This window comes from Lepisosteus platostomus, chromosome 8, assembly GCF_059453375.1.
Source record: "Lepisosteus platostomus isolate fLepPlt1 chromosome 8, fLepPlt1.hap1, whole genome shotgun sequence".
NCBI classification, from domain to species: Eukaryota; Metazoa; Chordata; class Actinopteri; order Semionotiformes; family Lepisosteidae; genus Lepisosteus; species Lepisosteus platostomus.
In genome coordinates, this window is record NC_142618.1 from 39,502,487 (window position 1) to 39,527,540 (window position 25,054).

Genomic DNA, 25,054 nt, shown 5'->3' on the forward strand with positions numbered 1-25,054 from the left:
AAGAGGGTCAGCTTTTATGATGGCATATCCTTCAAGCATTCAGCTTGGTCTTTGTTTGTAAAATGCTTCTTTTACATTTTCAGGCTCTTTTGCAAAGATCACCATTAATTCACAGCTCTCACCATTAATAAAGAGAAAACATTTAGTTACGAAAAGCTTGTTCAAGTGATTTTAGGACTGAGCTGTTCAGCATAAGCCTTCATTTTAATTGTCACTAAGATCAGAATGTATTTTTCTAAACTCTTCTAAGAGCATATATAGGAGAGGTTACAGACAAGAGGAGAGCATTTCTCCTATCTACCTCTTTTGGTTTCTAGAAGATAAGTAATCCTAGAATCTCTTCCAGACATTTCTTGAAAGAACTCCTTTTACAATAAACAATTCAACAAAGCTATGTATTTCAGTTGCTGTTAATTATAGCATTTGCGTCACTGAACCTGTTCCAATAACTGAACAAAGTCAGAGGTACAATGAACAATGGATCGGTATTCATTGATATTTTAGGTTATACTTATACTGTACAATCAAATATCCATCTTTGATGTCTGATTATATTTCTTTTACAGCAATCACTGTACTATAATGTACAGTACATTAGAAATTTATACCCATTTACTTAGTGACAATCAAAAGTGGGACTGGAAAAAAATCTTTAAATTACAGTTTAATCTTAAAAAAGTAGTTATTAAAAGGAGGATATCACTTTTGAAGAAAAACACACAATTTATACTTCCATTTGAACACATATATCCTGATGTCCATTTGAAATCTCATCACTCATTAAATACTTTACCCTCTGTAATCACCCTTTTGCAGTTAAGAAGGAGGCACATCCTTTTCCGAAACTCCACTGAAAACGAAGGACAAGGTTCTTGGTTATATGCTGCATCCCCATTGGTCGACACACACTACAGTACAATGTACTGTACTGTGATCTCTACTCCAAATTTTTATTTTTTTCAGTGCCTTCACTGAGGGTGCCGGTAGCTCTGTAAGCAAATCCTAAAATCAATCTGTAAAGTATTATGCCCAGGCAATGTTTGCCATCTAATTCAAATGCCAGATTAATACAGTTCTTGTGCATCTGTTTCTGTGTACACTTTCTTGCTTTTCGTCAACACTCTTGGCTCCACATTTTCATCAAGATTACCTGTGTATTACAGGGATGACTTACAGGGATAAGTCAAATTTTTTGTAATGAATTGGTTCTTACACAGCACAAAACACTTAAAAACAATGACAACATAGTAAAGCAAAATTACACTATCTTCCAGTTCTAGAACATTTGGACTATACTTTTATGCCTCTAACTAAGCGTTAACTGCAACTAAATAGAACATTTGTTATTGCTCTTCATTACAATATAACTAAAGCAAAACTAAGACCCATTACTGAGTATTTGAGAAAACTCAACCAGTTGTGCTAATTTCAGATTAAAGGGAAAGGGGGATCTGGAGAAACAAAGCAAAAGTGTCTAATCATTGGGCTTAATTTTAGGAAACTGTATACCATCAGATTAGAAGGATATCATCTTCTCCATGTTCTAATAATCGCTTTGTATTCAGTCCCTTCAGAAGGTCCTGCAAACTGCTTATAAAACAGTAATACAAACTAAAAGTTAACAGCACATAATATTATTAGAGACTGTATAAAAACATCTATGCTTTGTTTCTGCCTTTGTGATTTTTATATTGTAACTTTGTAAGATTGTGTGTGGTAATCTAAAAAATGGCTTGATGAACATTGTTCTGAAAATTATGTCTCAAAGCTGATCTTTTTAAAGTGTCTCAATGACTGTCCTTTGTGTTGCACAGTATAGCTCTCTGGTACAGTAAACTATTTTGAAATGACAAGTTTACAAAAAAAGCAAGAGGATAAGAAGCCGGTGAGAAATGGAATGTTTTTAAACATAGTTAGACATTGTTAAACATTGTTATTCTAAACATCTGTATAAAAAACAGTCCTTTACAGTATGTTCAAATACAGATGCTTGTTAAATTCTTATCATCCAATTAGGTTTATCAGTTAACAAGTGAAAAGACCAAAAGGGATCTTTACTATTTCCTGCAGAAGGTATATGGTAAAACTCTATTGCACTTTACTGAAACTTTACTGAAACCATCAGTTATTATAAATACAAATATAATTTTAAAACAGTCTTTCACAGGTTTTTTAGATATCCTACAATGTTTTTCATTACTGTGAGAGACACAGCTCCACGGATCATCTCCATCTGCGGTTAAGCTGATAATATACTCTGTTCACAGCTTTAGCTAGGTCATCAATTTGCAGCCTGTAACACTTGAAGACATGTAGGCTAATGACTGATTATTATTTCACCCAGAATATCTATAAAATCAGATAAAATCTTTTCATTTCCTTAAACTTTAGAAGCTTCTCTACCACTATCACCATTTCTTTGGCCCTCTTGAAAAACATTTTTTGGTGATGTGTCCACATTTTAACACAGCTTAAATGTAGTTAAGTTTAATTTCATGTGATTAAGATCTGTCTTGAATCATTTTAAAGTGTCTTTCCCATTGCGTTATCACCAAAGAATGGGACTACTCTTACTATTGCTTTATGACTAAGGATATAAGAGACATCTTTACACAAAGGTCTGTAGGAGTCTGTAATAAGCTATCCAGTCATGTTTTCAAAGCTAAACTTACAGCTTCCTTTAAGAAACAGCTGAATGAGACCCTCAGATCAATTACCTAAAAACAGCAAACATCTCTGACAATCACTACATATATAATAGCACAAGACATTGCACATAAAGACAAACTGTCATACACTGACAATTTCACATATTAACCTGCTTATTGGGGCACATCATCAGCCAATGCTTAAAAGTCAAAAATGAAAAAAACTGACTTTTACAAAAGACACACTTGCTGGCAGGAAACACAGCACTAGTGATGCAGTGAGTTCAGCAGGATCTTTCCGATAGAAAACTAAATACACTAATTGCCTCTTTTTGCTTCCATTTTATGGATAGATGGGTGAATGTAAACCTCATGCACTTCAGAGCTGAGCAGCCTGTTGCCTTAGGGCAGCACACGGCCCTTGGAGACAACATTTGTGACCACAGGAGTATACCCACAATATTTTTCCAGTGCATTTCAAAAGAGGTCACCAGTAACATTTGCTTCAATTCATTAGAGATGCTTGAGGTTCTGCAGTTTTTCTTTAACTCTGTTCAAAAGGCCGAATACATATACAAAAGGCCCAATACAAGCACTTCTTTAAAAGCTTCAAATGGACAAAACTGAATGAGAGAGTCTTTTCACACCAACATTACTTGTTATCACTTCTTTACTATGAATTTAGCTGCCTGCCCTGAAGAAATGTCTGCAGTGAAATTCTGCAAGCCTTGATCTACCCCTCCCTGAAGAACTGCTGTTTAAACATTTTCGGAAAGAAGCAAATGATGTATCAAGGTATATGATATGATGGAGTACTGTATATCCCTGTTTGGCTTCCATTTGTAACATAAAGCAGGTATTTGAATATTTCAGGTCTGCAACACCTGGTAAAGAAAAAGCACACCAAGTTCCCAGCACTACTCACGTTACTTTACAGCAGCTGAGACGAGAATGAAGTAGTGCTGTGATCAACAGTCATTATCACAGGTGGTTCACTGTTACTGTACTTAACTGAGTCCTGTGGGATTGGTTCACTCTTTCCTTAGTTTACAACACAATCCCTGTGTTTGGTATAGGGCCAAAGGATGACAGTTCAAATTAGACCCTTGCATTAGACCTACACCTTCTACAGACTTCAACTGTATATACTGTACATATCTTTCCTTTATCTGTATAAAAGCCAAAAAAGCAAAAAGATAATGTTTCTGGTATTCACTCAAAGAAAAGATGACCAAAACTGAGGGTCAACACAGTACTCTGCAAACTTTCCACAGGAAGAGAAGCTAGGTTTGGCAACTACAGTACACTTCTGTCTACAGTAGCTGAAGTACATTAAACTTGACATGAATACTAAATTTCCTGATGGGCGAGTTAGTGGAATGCAAAAATGGCACATTCATCATATTTTAAACTATTCAAAAGAACTGTTTATCCTATCTATACTGTGAATCATTTTAACACTCAAAGGTCAGACTTGACTGGTTAACCAAAATAAAGATGCTCTTAACGTTTATTTCAAGAAGAAGAATCTTCTACACAACTGCTTGTCGATCGGCATATTGAAATAAAATCCTTCAAAAATATATAGAGATGTCCTAATAACATTAGTCAAAGATAAAGATTTTATGTTAATAATTTAGTTCCGATATAAAGAAACTATTATAAGCAAGTTTACATACACTACACTGCAATGCTTTAAAACTAATAGACCTTCCTATAACGCCTTTCATTCAGTTCTTCCGTGTTTTACTTAATTCTTCAGATTAAGTAATACGAATACTTTTTGCTTGTTACGGCTACTATAAGTGCCAGACCAGTTCAAGATGCCTTTGAACTACGCATCGCAACAAAGAATCGTTTTATTTTCACAAACTTGTCACAAAATTCGCACATGCAATCAGAAAAAACGGATATTCGGAAGCACTGGCACAGTAGATGCACCTAAATCGCCTGGGATGTTGTGAACGTCAGTTTAATGCAATTATTAGCTCCAAGAACAAAAACACAACATAGATAAACCCTATAGGATACAGCTATTTACTATTCCAGGTGTCAGCCAGTTTTACTTCTGAGAACTGACAACTCTGGGCGCAGTACATTTTAACTGTCAACAAGGCTGTCTGTGTTGCCAAATGTTTGCGCGATCGCCGAGTATTACCTGCCGAGCTCCTTCCCGGGGATGAGAATGTAGTGGTCGCCAAAGGGTTCGGTTCTGATCGTGCTCTGGATTTCGGACAGTAGTCCGCAGCGTATCTGGTTCTGCTCCACGGGCAGGCTGGGGCACCGCGGCCGGTTTCTGGTTTCTGGGCTGTAGGTGCACTGGGGGATCATCGCAGCAGAGCGGTCGGTCCTGTCCTCACAAGCGTGGGACGCGCACAAAAAAAGCCTAGCAACAAACGCTACAACACAGAGTTGCGATACACCCCTCGTGCTAGAAAAACCAAACCCCTCGACTGGGATGTTTTCAACTGTCTACACGTTTACTTGGGCTTCATTCATGAAGCACAATAAATCAGTTTCTCGTCAGCCAAATTTCAGGCACTGAAGCTTTTTGACTTCACCACACGCACTGGAGCGACTGCCTTGCTCCTACAGTCTCCTGCTGCTCGCTAACTGAGTCAAGCTGGATCCGCGTCCTCTCGCCCGCCGGCCTTCACCGTGGACACGCCTCTGATTGACAAGCCCGCTGTTGAATAGGGGTGGAGCTGCGAGAGTCCATGCAATTGACGGAAATATAATTGCCTTATACTGTACCAACTACGAAGCAGATGTCTATCATACAGTATACAGAGGCTAGACATCCAACAATAGAAAAACAATGTAAAGAAACTGAATACTGTCATGTACTAGGAAAGTATGGAACAGTTTACTACTTTATTTTGGTACTCCTTTCCCCATCCATGGAAGCAGTGCAGCTCTGACATTGAAGTCCGTCCCTTGCAGAGGGAGCACCGGGAACTACAGTATATTGTAAGAACATATGAAGGGTTAGAAACCAGAGAAGTCCATTAAACCTATCTACTCAATTTGGTCAGAGAACACCTGTGACGATTTTTCCCAGAGTCTTGCAGTTTTGGAGATACTGTAGCCACAAATGACCATCCAGTTAACCAAATCTCTACCTACAGTATACAAATCAGCATCAGAGCTGATCAGTACAGTTCTTGCATGAGATTTCAGTAGTAACCCCTGTGTGTTCCCACATAAACCCTATTTTCTTGGAAGGTGTGCAAGAATGGTCAGTGATCCAACATGCCAGAACTGCTGTTGTTGGCTATACAAAAAATTAAACGTGTTACAATATGTGCTTCTTATGAAATATGCCAAGCTCTAGTTGGAGAAGAGGCCCAAGGCAAGATGAATGCATTTAACTGCCCAGGAAGTTACATATCATATACAGTTTGTCAGAATTGTATGGCTAAGATTGCTCATAAACAACTGCTTATATACTGTAGCTACCCTTTCAAACCTAGCTGATGTTTACAGAACAGAAAATAAGTAACATGCTTTATACAGTATATATTGTGCTGTGTTTTTATATAGAGGTTTAAACAAAGTTGCCTACAGATCCACACTGTACAGTACATACTTATTTAAATCCCAGTGGATCACATTCAAATACCAGCGTCTCAATACAGATATTCAATTAATTCTAAAATGTTAAGTGCAGTGATATGTTTATTGAGATGTAACTTTTTATTGTAATAGATTTGGTAATACTGTACAGTGCTCAATACAAAATACAGTGTACAATACAAAAGTACTCACCCCCTAAAAAATGTCCACATTTTTGCTGTCTGAGCTTACAATCATCTGAATAGCACTTAAAATAGAATATAATATTGTTAAATATTATATTTAGAATTTTCACAATTTTCTCCATAAAAGCTGATAATATGTCAATGAGATTTTTAAAGCAGATAATTTGTTTTAATTGCATGCCTTAATCAGTTCATGTACAAAAATATAGTTTGAAAGGTCACACAATTAGTCTAATGGCTCCTGTTTCTGTGTAATTAAAGTGGTGCAACTTAACATCAGAGTACAGTAAATGCATCTCTCCCTCTGTATGTCCCATCCATCCATTTTCTAATGGTTTCATTCAATTGAGGGAGACAGAGCCTATCCCAGCGAGCAACTGATGCAAGGCTGGATACACTCTGCATCCAGTGAATGGGATGCCAAGGTACACACAGACGCAAACACGCACACACTCATACCAGAGAGGTCAATTTTCCCAGAAGTCAATTAATCTACTAATCTAATCTACTAATATATCTTTGGACTGTGGGAGGAAACTGGAGCACCTAGAGAAAACCCATGCAATCGCACACATTCAAACTCTACGTGGACAGAACTGAGCCGAACCTAGGGCTCCGGTGCTGCAAGGCAGCAATGCTAACCACTGTGTCACCCCCTCTGTAAGATCCCTCAGACAGATACTGAATTTTAAGTCACTATTCGTATAGTGATATGGAAAAAAATATCATAAAGAACAAACGGCTTTTAAAACAAATCCGGGAAAAAGTGGTAGAGAGGCACAGATTTGTACTGTAGGTTACTTATCATTTTGAGTACAGTACAGTCAAGCTCAACAGACACTATCTAGATCTGGCTGCCCTTCCAAACTAAGGAGTTGGGCATGTAGGAAATTGATTTAAAATGCCACTGTGAAGCTAACAGTGAAATATTGGCAAAGGTCTGTGACAAAGATGGGAATCACTGTTTACATATTGATTACTGTATATCTCAGTCCCTGTACAAAACTGGCCACATGGGTGAGTGGCAAGAAAGAAATCGTAACTTAACTGTTAATAGAATAACAGTTGGCGGTAAAGTGTCAGGGTTGAGGGGAAAATGGATGGTGCAAAGTGCAACACAGATGGTGCTTGAGTTAGCTTAGAATCTAAAACAAGAATGAAAATTCACACTTCAGTATAAATTCATCTATAGCACCAGGCCAAATCCACCCTGATGTGGTCTGACAAGAAGATAATGAATTCCCTTGAGTGGTACAGTCAACATCCTGATTTGAATCCAATGGAAAATTGGTGGTTAGGCCTGAGAAGTGCATTCTGTCAAATATACTCAAAGAAGTTTGGCACAATTGGACCAATTTTACCAGGAAGAATGAAAAAAATTTTACCAATTGCGCAAAGCTAGTAGAGACATAAATATTATAGGAAATTTTATACTGAGGAAATACTGATCTAGCGGGTCGAATACTTATTTAATGAGTAAATTTCACTTTGTAAATTTTTTTGCAGGTTGGTTGACATTCAACCTCTTCAGTCTGATTATAACAATTTTGAAAAAAAATAGCATTTACATTACTTGTCATTCATTAAAATGTCTTATTTTCTGTAGGGTGTGAATTATATTGTAAAGCTCTGTAAATACATTTTTATTATTGTATTATTCATAGTTTTGTGACTCAATATACAGTAGCTATTCACAGGTTAGAATATTTTTTACTTGATATGAATATTATTGTATTTCTTTCTTACACTTAAAACAAGGGAGCATAAAATAGAAAATACTTTGCTCAATTTTAAATCTGGATGCACCTGTGTATTTACACATGCCCTGATCTACAGTAGGTTCCAAGTTTAACAGTTCAGGTTTTGATTACTACAGTTGATCCAGAGATCAAACTCTGACCCCTGCTGGATGTGTAGGGAGAAGCAGTTAGGTAGATGACAGATCAACCCAAGTTTCATTCCCTAGGTTATACGATATACTGTAGGACAGTGTTTGGAAACCACTTTTAAGGAAAAACTTAGTCTATAGTGGAAAGATACCAGTACAACTTTTACCATAATGATGATGAAAGATCTAGTATTATTTTCACCATGTAGGTTGCTAGAAATGGCACCCAAAGCACAGGACTTTGTTTTCAAAATTACAATAAACACAGTCATGCTATAATACTACAGCAGAATTAAGTACTGATACCAATTATCCTTCATATTGTTGCCTTTCTGATGCTAGATGTAGTGTTAATTTTTAATAGAGATATGAAAGCCATTGACATTACAGTGTTTTCAGTAGACAATAATGGCTGTTCTGTTAGAACTATTGTATATTCTGTAACTTATCTGCATGATTGCTACTGGGAAACAAACCATCAAAATAGTTCCCTTGTCCCAGCTATTGGTCAACTATTAGGACTTCTTACCTGTTTTTTCAGTAAATGTGATATGGAGGAATTTTAGCACTTGGGAATCTCTGAACAAAGACAGGCCTCTTCACTTTCATTGGATATATTTAAAAATACAAGGGCATAAGATTAACGATTCCACTTCCTTACAAAATCTATAATATACTAAGAAGAAAAAAGCAGACAAGAAAAAACATACATTCTTTCATTGTCTCCTTTATTCCCTTGGCTGATGTCAAACAAGCAACAGGCTGTGAATGGCAACTATATTTTCTATGTTCTGCATAGGATTATATAAAAGCTTTATGTTTATCACAACATGTCACTTGTTTCCTTTCCACAAATAATGCTGGCATTATAATGTGGAAAACCCAGATCACCCCAGTACACTTGTTATTTTAGGTCTTTAGCAAAGTATTTGCCTTTCTTACCCATCTTGTCTTATAAAAGAGGCCATATTTAAAATACTGGTCACCATGTACAGTAACCCAAACAATGGAGTTCCACTCTTCCCTGTGAGCGTTTCCTTCTTAACACCTTATAGCCTGTTATAGAAATGTCTCACTGTTGACAGAGACTGTCCTGTATGGATTATAAATATCACAACCTCCATATTCTTCAAAGGCTAGTGACATTTCACTAATATGTGGCAGAAAAGTGTTAAATCTTGCCATGAATGTATTTAAATCTAAATGTTGGAGCATGCATTCAAAGGACGCTGTGATTAATGGGGTGGGGATTTTCTTTCAAATGAAAAAAAAACAGCAAAAACAGTGCATTACAAAGTGATTGTTTATTGACATTCATCTACAGAGATATGATTAAATTGAAAGCACAGCCTGAGAATTAAGTGACCTGTTATAAAACCAAAGCAAATCAGCCATTTGATGAGCACATCCATGACAAGAGGCTTCTAGGGAGAACAATTATTAATAAAATAGTAAATACAAAATAAAATACAGACATGAGCAGGCCTGGTGAAAGCAGCTGAATGATACATGTATGGAGACAATGCTTTCAAAATCAGCATTCCGAAAGGTTATGGGATCTATAAGTGATGAATGAGTTCCAATGCATTTCACATCCTGACAATCTTTCCTGAAGATGGCAGAGCTATGAGCAACAGTTGGTAGAGGCACAGACAAAACCTTTAACAATTCTGCTTTTCTCTGTTTTTCATTTTTGCATGGAAATACTTCTACAGATCATTCTACAACGGTCATTTCAGATATTAGTTATGACTTTTAAAGAAATTATTACCATTATTATTATTATTATTATTATTATTATTATTATTGTTATTATTAATATTATTATTATTATTATTATTATTTAGATAATAGGACTGATGACTGTAACCAGGGGACGGCTAGGTAAACAAGAAAATGATCTAATCCATCATGCTTCATGAGGCAGTCAGTACTTCTCACACATTTGAATTCTTGGAGTGCACTTTTGTGAGATTTATTATCTCCAGTTTTAGTTTGGCTGATGTCTTCATCTTAATACTTAAGTCATTCTTAATCTCAAGCAGTGACATACAATATTAAAAGGTTTTACTGAGGCACATAAAATTTATGTTCTAATACCACAATTTCCACTTGGGCCACTATATACTGTACACATCTGTGATGTGGCAAGTGTTCATCTCATGCCATAACTTATACAGTATAGTGCATCTACTGTATGTATTCAAGCAGCCAAGGTGAGGCAACGGGTAACACCCTGGGGACTCACATAACATTTCATTATTATTATCAAATCAGTACTGAAATAAACATCTTTACTAGAATGTTTCATAAAGATCAACTTTTCAAATTTAGAATCTCCAAGTTTGATATTTCTCTTAACATTTATTTTACTGTATCAGGAGGCTGCAAGACCTCATTTTTCAATCCCTTGCAGAACTGTTAAAATACAGGAGTCTGAAAACTGTATTGAAATGGCTTTTCAATACTAAATGAAAAGTATTAATAAAAAACAATGAGAAATTATTAAGTCCCAAAGGGCATTATTTGGCTAGTTTATTTAATATTTTTATAAAATACTAAATAATCCATAGATGAAACAGTAACATATATTAAACATTGATTTTTCTCTCAAAGAGGCTGTTAATGTTTTCTTCTTCATAGTCCCATAAGTAACATAATTTACAAATCAAATGAATTAATCCAACTTACAGTATCTTGAATGCAATCCTTTTCCAACCTGGGTCTGAAGACTGGATGGCTGCAGTCATGATCTGGCACCAATTTACAAAGTGTAGAAGATATATAGATATTTTCTACAGAAAGGTAGAAAATAAATAATTTAAAAAAAAATAAAGGTGCCCCATGTTTCACTGTGGCAAACCCCAAAATGGGCAATTTCCCTGAGGGGAACAAAATTATGGAGGCAAAATAAAATGCAGCCCATATCAGTTGGTACAACTGCAACAATGTAATATAGGTACTTGTAACTGTAACTGTAAGTAAGATGGCAGGGGTGACTATCTGTAGTCAGCAGAGTCATATCACACTGGGGAATCTGATCCATCCCATTTACACAAATCATTATGGTAGCTCTCACAGGGTCCTCAAACTCCAAATGAACTCCACAGACCTTGACACATATAATTGTTTTTTTTTTCCTGTACCATATAAGAATCAAAAGGTGGTTTTTCACCATAAATAGTATTCAGTAATAGTGGAGCTTTTTTGATGTGGACTTGTGTCCACTGTGTGCAATGCTCAGACCACAAAATAGATACTTATCTGTATTGCGGATTTACCTGCTGCACATTTGTTCAAACTTTCTCTGAAACATTTTAGCTGGTCTGTTTGCTACAGAGACATAAATATATACAGTATACATAGTTTTATTTCATTTACTTCCCTTTTTTGATTTAGGGGTTGTGAGAAATTTAAGCATCTTCACACAAACCCTCCATAACCCCAATTTTCCTTTCTGAAAAATAAAATAAATCTTTTAATCATTTAAGATGTTATAAGGTAAAATAAAAAAAGAAAACAGTTCAAAGCTGTGACTCCTCTGTAAAAATGGTTGTCTCCAGTTGCAATGAAGTCATGTTAATGTAGTATAAAGACAGTTCTCACATTAAGGTGGTGACAGATGCTCAACTTAATTTCTGTCAGTGAACAGTTACTTCAGAAATTTCACAGGAGATTTTATAGTTCTATTTTTTTTTTTACCAGAAACAAACACAAACTCAAAATACTTCTAAACATGTAAGGAATGAAAACACAGACCTTATTTGTCATCTTTCATCTCCTTTCATTTCATGCTGGGTATTTCAAGTAAACACATCCCCATCAAGCTTTGCAGTTTCCGACCAATGGTATACTGTATATTGTAGTAAGCACCAGGATATCTGAGATCGTTTCAGGTGTTCTGGGAAGAAGGCCAACCCACACTGCTCTGTCACGAGGTGAAGGGGACATGAAGCCTGATTAGCAGGGTTCTGAACGTCTAATGCTTCACTTCCCCTGTGTAACCCAAATGGTGCCCTCATGTAAAGTCATTCTTAAAATTAAAAAGAGGGATTTTTTTGCAAAAAGACATGATTCTCCGTACAAAGAAATTCCATAAAAAAAGAACATTGTTTGGCTTGTAGTCACTAAACATTCTTCCTCAGCAGTCTCCAGGAATGCGTGTGCACTGGTGCACGGTAACTGAGGGTGATGACCTCACCTACAGTGGATGCCGACCTGCCATCGCAGGCTGATGCTTCTCCTGCTGCCCCAGTGATGCGGCGAGATGTGGGGTGGATGAAGTGCACAGTGACATAAAGCAACATCTCAGCGGAACTGATGGGGTTGGCGGACACGTGAGCAACATCAAGGCGCTGAGTAGGCTGGAGCCAGGTATTTTGTATTGCATACATCTCGCTTTGTGCAAGAGCTCAGAAAAGGTCCATTACATCAGGTGAGTTACACACATGCAGAAAAGTTCTTTTTAGTCCTGACATACATATTAGAAGTAAAAAAAAAAGAAATTGTCTGCAGAAAATTATATGAAAAAAGGGGATTTTTCCCAGCCATTTAACAGAGGTCAGAAGTCTCTGGTCTTCACTCCAGCCCAAATGTGCTGGTTTCCTCCACGGCTATTAACATCTTCTCATACAGCATTGTATAAGAGGGGTAGGGAGGGAGATCAAGGCGGTTGAAACATGTGTGAGCCCTGTAAACAAGAAGCAGGTGAAAAAAACTGGGTTAGGTTTTCACAAAGGGGCCACAAGGCTGTAATCATAAAACACTCATCACTACTGTAAGCTTTACCACCACAGTTACTTTCCTAATTAGAAAGCAACAGTGAGAGATGATGAAGCAGTTTAAACCTTTTAAGGAAGCCAATTTCAGAGTAGCCAAGCTCAGTTTAAATAGCCTTTTCCTCTGATTTTGTATAACTATAACATTACATTCTGGTATTCAAAATGTCAGTAAATTTGGTGTTGCAGAAAGTGTTTTGGGAATTTGGCCCAAGAAAAGGTAGGAAATGAGAGAATACACAATTCCTTATATTCCTGTAAATTCTTTATATTGTACATGAAGTATATTTATTGTATTGTATATTGTATTGTATTAATTGTAGATTTGTTTACTCCTTCAGTTTGCAGATTGTTTTTTCAACGCTAAAATAAACTCAAATTCAGAAATACATAAAAAGATAGAGCTACAGTATTTTAGTTAATAACTAAAGATAATACTGCTACTTATAACTCTGTAACAGTAAGGAAAGATTTCCAAATTACACAGAAAAAATGAGTCTATACCTAGAGTACCTGCAGAAACTTAACATTCTAACATTCTGTCCAGTCACCTCTAATCTATTTCCATGGAATGACACCAAAAGATTCCCTGGCTTTGAGACACTCTTATACATTGGCTGGAACACCATGTGCTATCTCTGTGCCCCAGGGTATCTGATACCCTAGAAATTCATGGAGGCGGCAAGTTGCTACTATTATTCTCCTATACAATAGCCTTGATTTCTGAAATCAAAAACAATTTTCAAAAAACTGTCAGTAAACATAGGACGTCGTTGTTCAGTATTAGTTGATCTGTTTATTTTGCAATGTCTTGAAGACATGAGGAATACTTTAGTCCCTCACCAATCATGCGCTGGAATACTAATGCGGGTTGTTACAGTACATATCCTGATACACAATGAAAACAAATTGCAAAGCTTTACATCAGTGCTAGTTTCATTTTAAATAGCAATCTGAGTAGTATTAATCCTTGTAACAACAAAGCTCAAGTAATACAATATTGTAAATTGCAAGGTAAAGTACGTAATGTTTGCTATTTGAGTTCAAATTGCAAAAATTAGGTGCTGAATAATCTGAATAAATACAGTAGCTGATCAAAAAGCTATGATTTTAATTAAAGATTGGGAAATGATACAATTTACCGCCTGAGCAAGGAGAGTTGCCAGGTTACTGCTGGCATGATTGAACCCGTTTGTCTCTGAGAGAAACAGAGCTAACAGAGCTGTTATGCTTGAACAATCAGCAGACTGGTCCAGACAAACTAGAAAACTGTCTCTGTGTGTGACAGACCATGCCCTGGAAGGCAGGGAATCCACATCTGTTACATCTGTCTGATCCATCTGCCTAATGATTTTCAGACTGCGGCAGCTACAGCGTGTGCTTGAGTAGAATGACTGTAAATTGGCAGCTGCATGTAAATGGTCTGCATAAGATGTTAATGGATAAAATGCTAACACTTGAAAGACAGCATTTGTTGTGAGTCAGAGAACAGCTGAAGTTGCAGCAGAGAAAAGGTTAAGTGTTTTATTCACAGGTGAATTTCATCTTGCCCTTGACAGACTAGACTGAATATACAGTAACATGTGTGGAGACATCATGATGTGCACTGTGCCTCTTGTGGCATTATATGGAGACATCTAAGAGAATTATCCCAGATACTTCCAATAGATCTGAAAATAAACCTAATATATTAGATTTCTATAGTTTCTATAGAGAGCTGGGATATTTCTGTAGAAACCGATCAGTTGTCTGTGGGTTGTTTTCGTAAAGGTCATGCCTGTCGATGGGGTTGTGTAAATGGGAATAAATCTTCTTTAAAACAGGAACACCCGTTGTGCAGATGGAGGGAAGCCTTACTGCTCAGAGATACATTGATAAAGTCAACTTGAGCCAACAGTTGTCCTGTTCCTGCAAGCCAATCTGTAAGAGTTGATTTTCCACCAGGTCAATGCTGGAGCACACAGTGCAGGGATTATAAAGGCATGAAAGAACAGAGAGAGAGAGCACCAGCGGGGGAGAGGACAACGCTGTCTTTCCCAAGAGTGGACCCACATGTAAGAGCTTTGATCCCATAGGGGTTCCGACAGAAAAGGACAGACCCCAGAAAGGGGGTACGCTGGTGGGTCTGCTGTACAGTATGTTGCATGGTGGAGCCAGAAGTGCGTTCCTTGGAGATCTTCACTCCGGTGTGGTCGTGCCCCAGGGGGAAGTGAAAGGTGAGTGTTATTGTGTGAAAGAGAGTCTTGTGGTCATTATTGTGAAAGAGTGAATGCAGAATTAAGCCTAGTCTAGTGCTGTGGTTACAAAGAGTGTGTTGCAGACCAGAGAATAGAATATGCAGCCTGTCTGGCTCCTGAATCTGTGGGTATTGAGTGAATAGTTCAAATAGGTAGCTGCGTCAGGCCGCTAAAAGCTCACATTTCAGTTCTGACATACTGAAATACATTTAATTTCATATTGTCATACTGAAAACATATTAGGGTTCTTTGATCTAGACGTTTGCTCACATTGCGAATCTGTGATTTTGTTTGAAAATATTTAAATGTTAAATGAACAGTGGATTGTATGTATGTTTCTATAATTTATGTTTTGTTTGTACAGTATATCGCAATATATGTAAATGAATGCAATTAGAACTTATAGTATATATATCATAGCTATAGGTGTGGCACAGTGGTTATCATTGCTGCCTTACAGCACTGGGGCCCTGGGTTCAGTTCTAGACCTGGGGTGCTGTGTGGAGTTTGTACTGTATGTTCTCCCTGTGTTCATGTGGGTTTCCTCAAGGTGCTCTAATTTCCTCCCACAGTCCAAAAACATTCTAGTAGGTTAACTGGCTTCTGTGGAAACTGTCCCTAGGTATGAGTGTGTGCATCTCTGTTTGCCCTGTGATGGACTGGCTTCTTGTTCATGGTATACCCTGCCTTGCATCTTGCTGGTTAGGCTCTGGCTCCCTTCTGATGCTGAATTAAAAGAAGCTGTTAGAAAATGGATGGATGGATCATAGATATGTCCATAGTTAGGACTGTTTCGTCTTTCTTTAATGAATGTGATTCCAGGAGTGCTGAAAGTGACAAAGAATACAGATGCAAAGCAAAGTTCTAATGCCTAATACTATACAATTTGAAAATCCATTCAGCTGAGCAACAGAGAATGTGTAAATCACTTTTCTGAGATCAGATCGTGCCCCAAGTTTTCCAAATTTTCTAAGGAAGTGGCTTCCTAACATTGCTATAAGTTCTAGTTGAGACCAAAACGCCTTGGTAATTTCCTGTATGCCAGGTTGTTGGCCCCAGCAATAATACATGTGTAACGATAACTTTGTCTGCCCAACCCATCCATCTGGAAAACTGGAATAGGAAACAACATATGGAAGCAATTACGCCTGCAAGATTCTTTGTGTGGCCTGGGCTCCGCTCTGAACACTGTACCAACTGTAATGGAAATGAACGCAAAAGCAGTATTTCAGACTCCTGTCCTGTAGGTAAATATTAAGACCGTCCATTTACTTAGGACAACAGGGAATGGACAGCACCTGGCTCATTAATGAGAATGGAATAAACGTTGAGACCAGAAAATTCCAGCTCACTTAATGCCTGCAACATGTCCGTTATGTAGATGCACCGTACCTGGGAAGAGAAGTGACTTTGCCCCATTTCTCGATACAGAATCTCCTGAGACCATTGCTTCCCCTCAAGGCGGCGAAGCCCTCGTACGGAACACTGGAAGTGCCCGTCACAAACTGCAGCAGACGAAGCCTCTGTTCATTGTTGAAGCGCTCCACAGCAGCCCAAAACCACCGGATCACGATGTGCCCATCATGGTATCCTGGAACACAAGCCCCGCAGCAACTCAACACATATTGTAAGGAGTTGATTGATCTTGGAGACAACAACATGCAAGAAAGCATGTTGACTTGAATCTAGAGATGGCACTGATATATATTATGCTGGTAGAGAGGTTCATCTTAATACTGTATGGTTAGCTTTAAATTATATAATTTTGGTGTCCATTATGATTAAAGCTCTATTTTTAAAGCTTTCATATTATGACAACAAACCCTGTGCTTAAATTTCCCAGGGGAAAAATTCCAGTCATGTCATTTTCATGATTAAGTAACAGAATTGTTACTTACTGCAACAAGCAACTACTTTAAAACTATAATAGATCATGCCTTATTGCGCACACTAATGAAAACCTAGAGATTGAAGGCTAACTGACTGACTGCCAGTCAGAGTTATCAGTAATCATGAAACAAGAATTTCAGGCAGACTTGTTTCTCTAACTTTTCTGCTACTGAACCTGCACAAATGTAAAGCAACTTTCTAAACCACATACAGAATTAAAGGTGAAACATAACATGGTGCTCTCATTGTAAATTTTCTCATTTTACATTTCTAAAATTAAAAAATATATGCATGCCGATGACAAAGGGTATAGGGTATTACATATTTACAAAGCCCATGTTAAATGTACAGTATAATGTGGTGTGGATATTGTAAAATACATTTATAAAGTATAGCATCTTCCATCCCTAAAGTGTAGTCAAGATAATACAATAAGATCAACAAAATTAATAAAATCCTAGAGGGACACGGGAAATCTTAAAAAACACAACAAAGGAGGAAAAGATAAACTTAATTCGCAAATATTAAATCTTTCCCCAAAGGCAGTGCAATTACAGGATGCAGCAGGTGTGAGACACCTGGGCTGTACCCACCTCCTCTGTACTCTGTGTTGTTCCTCCAGTCATTCAGGTCGATCTCTGCAGTTCCAGCAATCACCAGCTCCAACTCCCTGGCGTCAAACACTGAAACCAGCCTGGAGTCCACCACCTGAAGCCCGAGGAAGACGCGATTTCTCAGAGGTTATGAAAACATAAACACATTTCACACTGGGAACAATGTGAAAGGAGAATCTATGGACAAGTACTGTACATCGCCTCCTTTCCTCTTCCAGATCCCCAGCAAACTTGAAACGAAAGCTGTGATAAATTCAGCAGGACCAAACAGCATCATTCCTTATGTTCTGGATGATGTACTTTATTTAGAGTGATAAATCTGTAAGTCAAGCTTTCAGGAACATACAGAACTTCAGGACTGCCTCTCCTACTCTCCGTTCTGAGATGGAGGCACTAAATTTATGTGAGAACACCCTTGTGTCTTCCTGAAGTTCATTCAGTCAAATAACACTGTCCTATAAAAATTTAGTTTAAGCCTATCTATAAGGTGTGTCTGAATGGGAAGGCAAAACGATGCTTTTACTTTCTCTTATTTACAGTAGACGGATCTTATTTGATTAATAAGATTTTATTTATTTTGATTTATAGTTTACAAGTTGGGCAGATGCCTAGCTAGCTTACCAGGCCTTCTGAAATTAAAGTAAATGTTCAGGCAATAGTTGCCATCAGGGAATCTGATATAAAGAATCATGCTAATTTGGCTAATTATACCATAGCCAGCTTCCATCATACATTGGTGTTTCATCCAGGGTCATGGGAAGATGCAGCTTGGCACAGACGACACAGGAACAGGTAAAGGTTTATCCCACGCTGAAAAGAGAAGAAAGGAAACATTGTTTCCTTTCTTCTCTTTTCAGCGTGGGATAAACTTTTACTTGTTCTTTTGCAGCCTACACATGCTGATGCGGCTACTTACAGTACTTGAACTACTACAGTGGACACAGGTTGCAACGCAGGACTACACTCTGAAGAGAATGTTAAGTCTATCACAGGCCAAACACAGGACAATGAAGACACAAATTAACCAAGCCAGCATGTCATTGGAAGTTAAGGGGAAACTGAGGCACCTGGAGGAATCCAATGTGAATATGGAGAGAACATGCAAACCCTATACAAAAGACGCCATTGCCTGCAACCAAAGGCAGGACTCAGTAGATCATTATAGAGAGCAAAGAACATGTACAGCAGATGAGTGTAAGCACAATGTTTAAGTATGGCACCTAGAAGAGTTGGAGAAGGAGCCAGTATAACATCACTGGACATCTATTCAGGCTTACCTCATAAAAGCCCCGCACCAATGCTTCTGTCTGCTGCACCACCCCGCGCTCCACTCTCCACTTCACCATTCGCTCAATGTACTCCTTCTTGTTCTTCTCCGTCACCTGCATATTGGCGCCACCTGACCTGAGCTCCCTTTCTGTTACCTATGGAAGGAAAAGCACATGTGGACACAAAGAAGAAGGTAGTTAATGGCAGATTCTTTATACACTAGCAGTGTATAGAGCAGTGTATTATCTATACACTAGCAGTCTACTTTCACAAGTGCAGCATGAAGAGAATAAACTCTTTCTGAAACATGTTAAAGTATAATACTATACAAAAAATTGAAATATTTTTCCATCTAAGGATGTGAGAAGAATTTTCCATTTTTATTTCACAAAATAAGCTCTTGTTTTTCTATCTGAATTTATACTTCCTATTTTATGATGAAGGCTTGTCCACCTGGAACAGGATGGGACCTGTCACCTTTTGATTTGCATATGTGAATTTATCAGGCTTCACTAGCCCAAAAATACAATATATATAAAGCCAAAACACTCTTGCTGGGTTGAACACACTTTTACACTGTAGCCTTACCTGACCAAAGACCTCCTCATTTACAGTGAAGGTTAGGTCCAGTATGTCAGTGATATCGTTGTCTTTCATCCACTGTAGACTTTGGTGGAACTCCTCATCCAGGTACTCCAGGTCACTCAGGTCACATGGTCTGCCAGACAGAAAAGCCTCCCACTGTAAACTCACTTCACATAAACCATTAGGGTTCATTCAATTACTGTATGCATCCGCCAGCTCTCTACTGATATCATTCACCGGGATATAAAATTATAAAAACATATAGAGTTTATGCAGCTCTTTAGTTGCTTATGTATTTATCCATCTCTGCGCATGTACTGTACATACGTGTACTGTCATACAGATAAATGTAAGCTACTGTAGTATATTATGTTTCAAGCCTCTTTGTTGAACATCCTTATTGCTATATTCTGCAATCAGTTGTGAGGTATAAGAAGTTGTCAAAACTGTTGTTAAATACAGACTCCAAAGCACTATTCAAAGCTTATTCTAGTTGAGTTATTCAGTACAGTAACAGAAATATAGAGTAGTACAGATACTCAAACACATTTTAAATTTTATCATTATGTTAACTTCCTGTGTGCTTTGGCTCTGGTAGTGACCATCAAGTGAGAATGAACTCTTGGCTGATACAGGTCTAGAGGGGGCACAGCTCCTGTTGGAAGTGAAGTGTACTGGGACTGCAGGGGCCCGTCACAATGATGTGGTCCAGGATGAGTCTCAACTCACAGCCTCAGAAGAGCTTTGTAGAAAGGCCTGGTGAAGAACGCGTCCAGCAGGTACTGATGGATCAGCGCCAGCCCAAGGATACGCCCACTGAACCTGAACCTGCTCAACACAGCACAACACAAGTGTCAGCACCACCATTACAGACATTTCTGGGCAAACCTCCTGAGTACTGCGGCAGCTCTCCCACATTTTAACATGGTACAAACCAGGTACTGTACATTTTTCCATTATCTCCCACATTATCCTTATTAATATAAATATCATTATTATCAGAACTGCTTTTATGTTTTATCTTTATTTGCATTCATTTTGCTGTCCTTTACTATTCTTTATGGTGTTTCTAAACTTAGACTCATCTCCTTTGGAGCCTCATCAGCATTAAGGATTCCTGTAAAAAACATTTCAAGCCTTGAATATATTGAATCCCAAACAATGTTTGTAAGTTCTTTTGCAACCTTTTCCTTATTTACTGTCATGTATAATAATACTGCACATATTAGTTGCTATTTACAGGACGTAATTAGCAGAAGTGAAAAATAACAAGAATACATTTTCTGCACAATAGCCTGAAAAGTCTGCAATATAATCTGTTTCCATGGTATTAATGAAATATGGGAAATATGGTAATTATTTGTTTTCAGAATATGATATACAGTAGACTGCACAGATACTACAAATCATACAAAGAGAAAGCATAATTAGAAAAACATGTCTATCTGTCGATAGCTATCTGTCTACCTGTTGGCAGTCCTTCACTTTCAGCATTCACGTCATGGGTTGACCAGCATGCTTTGGAGAAATGTTATGTCTGTACGGTAGGTGATTTAAATCTAAACAACCAATCACTTAGTGATTCAGTTGAAAAGGGTTTCTTTGTCCTTGATGATCAGCTAACCGAAAGCTTTACCAAGTTCTAATGACAATTTAAAAAAGAATTACTGCTTTATCCCAGATTTCTTTCTTTTTCCAATGGCCGGTAGCAAACACTGGTCTTCAAGTTATAACACTTTCTTTACCATGGGGCACCTCAGGAAGACATCAGTAGCCTGTCTGAGGGCTCAGACACAATCCCTCCCCGACAGGGAGAGCTGGGGAATTTAATCTGTTACGTGATAATGCAAATCAGCAAGGAATTGACACCCTACCCTCGTGGCATAAGCAGCTTTGACAGCTTTGGCAGCTCCACTCACCCCTAGTGCCAAGACACACGCAGCCTGCCTGTGAGAGGATCTCCCTCACCTGAGTTCCCTGCAGGAGCCCATGAATCATTTCAATACCTTTAAACTTGTAAGCTTCAGCAGCTGTTAAATTTTAAAAGCAAACATAAGGAATATGCAGCAGCTCTTTTCTCTATATACTGTATAATTCAACTCTAATAGAAAGTATTTCTAGATTTTGGCAAAAAACCCATTCAGTAAAAATTACAGGCAATCAGTGGCTACAGTAAGTTCTTATAAACTAAGTTTATAGTTAACTCCGTACATGTATCCATCCATCCATTCTCCAACCAATACAGGATGGAGGGGAGCCAGAGCCTGTCCTTACAGTGCAATGCAGGACAGACATACACACATACCAGGGCCAATTTTCATATAAGCCAATTAGCCTACTGTACTATGTCTTTGGACTGTGGGAGGAAACCCATGTGAACACAGGGAGAACATGCAAGCTCAGGTAGCACTCCAGCTCCAGAATTGAACCCAAGGCCCCAGCACTGTTAGGTGGCAATGCTAACCTATAACAATAGCCAGCTGTCTACACAAAAAAGACAGTAATGACAGTAATGATAATAAACATAAATTGACTAGTGGCTTTGTGTGTATTAAATCAATATTATGTAATAATACTTAATTAAATTGTATGCAATAATATTTACTAAGCTATAAATGGTATAAATATCAAACAAAGCATAATCATACTTTTGCCATAGACAATACAGCATTAAACTACTGCTTCAGTGACCTGTTGGGTATTATAGTGAATAATAGTTTGATTAAGGTGTCTAACTACTAATACAAATGCTATAAATAAGAGATTATTCAACCTATCATAATAAGGTTCATAATGCAGCCATTGCTTATTTTTCAGGCAATTTTCTTAGTAGTTAAAAATTTAAAATTCACCTAACTACCATATATACAAAACATAATGTATGTACTGTATATAAATCCATATCCATATTCTAGATGGGACATTTGTATTTATTTGTTTACTTACTTTTGGAAACACATAGCATATATCCTAGGAAAAGCAGGACAAAGGGGCTGAAGTGTGTCCTGTATTCTTCCTACTTTGCAGCTTTGAGAGGTGTTTCCACTCAGAACGATTTTACTCTCCCCTGCTGCACCTGTATGCAACCAGTCAGTGAGAACCACTGTATCTCAATTTTCAGCTGCAATCTTTAAGTGTACAGGACATTGCACTGGCCGCCCATGAACAAGTGACATGTACAGTAAAACTCTACAGTAAAAAACACTACAGGAGAGTAACTGCAGGACTCAATTTCCGCCATAGGACAGCCTGGAGTATTTATAAACTTGCCATCAAAATATTAATCATACTTTGAGTTTTCAGGAATACATCATTCATACTGTATATAATTTGGACACCAGATTTTTTCCACAATATTGTAGGAAAAAGTGTTTAATGAAAGAACTCAAGCTGGAAGATAATCAGTCAAAAAAAGTCAAGAACACACTTAAAAGACCTAAGGCTACAAACACAATACAGACTTACTTTCAGAGCATAGAGATCACATCTTTGATAAGAGAAAAGCTTCTACATCTACATGGTTTTAAAATAAATGTATCACAGATTTTGTATAGCCATTTCCATAAAGGAAAAAACCAGTATGGTGTTAAGATTTCAAACACTGCTGGTGAGGAACATTTTGATTAATTTCTGATACCTTAATGAGGGGGGGATGAATCAGCTTATTTATATACAGTATAAAATTAAACTGTTCTGAAAAAAGATTCAGAACTTGTTTTTCTACCATTTTGCTGCAAATGTTCCTCAGAATATTTCCAATTTTCACACCAGTGCACACACCAAGCTTTTGACCTATATGTTATTATATCAAACTATCCAGGTCTAAAACATTGATCTGTTTACATTTTTATAAAGGAAGCATATAGTAAGATGTAAATAAACTTTCAAATTGTGACAAATATTTTATTTTTGTGTTGGTGTCCATTGTGTACACAACTTATGGTGCTGTGTTTTCCACATCAGGAGCATATGTCAGAAAAGTTTCAGTTTTTATAAAGCCTTCCGAAAAATAGAAGCTCTGTTCTGTTTTTGACACGAGTTTCCAAACTTTTTTTTTCCTTTTTGTGTGATTAGAGCTTTTCCAAATGAGTCTGTTTACAAGTTACAACAGGAAAATAAGACTGAATTTAGTTTTCTTTTTCAAGGTACAGCATGATTGCCTGAGGAAAAATACAGTTTTGACAGTAGCTATCAATTCACAGGGCTGTAAAAACAGAAAATGCGATACATTTGTTTTCCTCCCTCGGACCTGCTAATTAATGACCTGACACAGTGGCTGCCTCAAGCAGTAACCTCATTGTTCTGAGTTGAGCTAATTGTGGTGCCATGTTTACTATTTCTTGTCAGAGAAGAATTTTTATTATTTTATCAATCTTTGGCTCATAAATAATGAACAACCAGCCAGCCACTTTGTTGATTTTCAAAGTGACAGAGGTCTTGTGAAGGAACGTTGTTGTTGTTTCTCAGGAGTATGTGTTTTGTTGATTAAGTTTTAATTTTCTTTTCTTTTGTTATTTAAGCTCAAGAGAACATGGAATACTGTTTTTATGACCAGGGACAAATTAAGTTGGACAGGGTAAAAAACAGAAATTTTGACCCTGGTTTCAATCAGTGAAGTACTGTAAAACATATGTAATTGAATGAAAGGTACTTATAATATAACCACTCAACTCAAAAATATATATTTTTAAAATGTTTAAAGTTCAAGCAGGTAGAATAGAATCATACCAACTCTATTGTGGTTCTGCTGTGAAGTGTTTAAAGATAGATCTGCTTGTAATTTATGTTTTTGTGTCAGTAGCATTTAAAAGATACTTGAAACCACAAAACAATATTTTCCTTGGAACATGTAAGCACATGGGCAGACCATCACATTGTTATGCTGTTATATGATGTGGTAACTACATCCAAATTAACACAGATCTTTTGTCCCTAAATAAAACACTAAAGAATGTAAAACAAAGCAAAAAGTGATGCCCCTGAGCCTATAATATATCTTACAGTATATTGTTATTGACTGATTTTCAAGACAAAACTAAAAAAGCAGCTTCTTACAAACTACTAGGACACAAATTAATATTCCTTATTCTTTTTTTTGCCTTTCATAAGTTCTGGAAAGAGACATGTTGTCTTATTTGTAATTACTGGTAATGTGTTCCGCTTAATCTGCAGAATAGTTTGAGGTGACATGGATAGATTAGGAAAGTTGATTTACAGCCAATAATTTTCTTCTCCGAAGAAGTCTTGAGGGACACCCCGCAACTTCAAACATAACAGCAAGATGCTGGACTTTCAGAAGGTTTTCGTGTATGTTATTCTACAGTGCGCAGTATCTGTTTTTAGCAGGGGTTCAGCATGTACAGCAGAATGGCATGGGTGACCAT

General features: G+C 37.4%; 2 protein-coding genes across 5 annotated transcripts in view; both read right to left on the reverse strand.

Annotated features, from left to right (window-relative positions):
* Positions 1-5,281, reverse strand: part of stk17a (serine/threonine kinase 17a) — a 42,011-nt gene extending 36,730 nt beyond the window's left edge. Inside the window, exon 1 of the mRNA XM_088643382.1 lies at positions 4,807-5,281. Within this exon, the coding sequence (XP_088499508.1) occupies positions 4,807-4,979 (173 nt within the window). The 5' untranslated portion in view covers positions 4,980-5,281. The remainder of the gene's footprint in view (positions 1-4,806) is intronic.
* A 4,301-nt stretch (positions 5,282-9,582) lies between these two features.
* LOC148657308 (E3 ubiquitin-protein ligase HECW1-like) overlaps positions 9,583-25,054 on the reverse strand; it is a 119,535-nt gene continuing 104,063 nt past the window's right edge. For all 4 annotated transcript variants that reach the window (XM_088643388.1, XM_088643389.1, XM_088643386.1 and 1 more), the window contains 6 exons: positions 20,400-20,498; positions 19,674-19,803; positions 19,094-19,240; positions 17,796-17,910; positions 16,705-16,903; positions 9,583-12,987 (listed from right to left, as the gene is read on the reverse strand). In XM_088643388.1, coding sequence (XP_088499514.1) covers positions 12,876-12,987; positions 16,705-16,903; positions 17,796-17,910; positions 19,094-19,240; positions 19,674-19,803; positions 20,400-20,498 — 802 coding nt within the window. In that variant the 3' untranslated portion in view covers positions 9,583-12,875. The remainder of the gene's footprint in view (positions 12,988-16,704; positions 16,904-17,795; positions 17,911-19,093; positions 19,241-19,673; positions 19,804-20,399; positions 20,499-25,054) is intronic.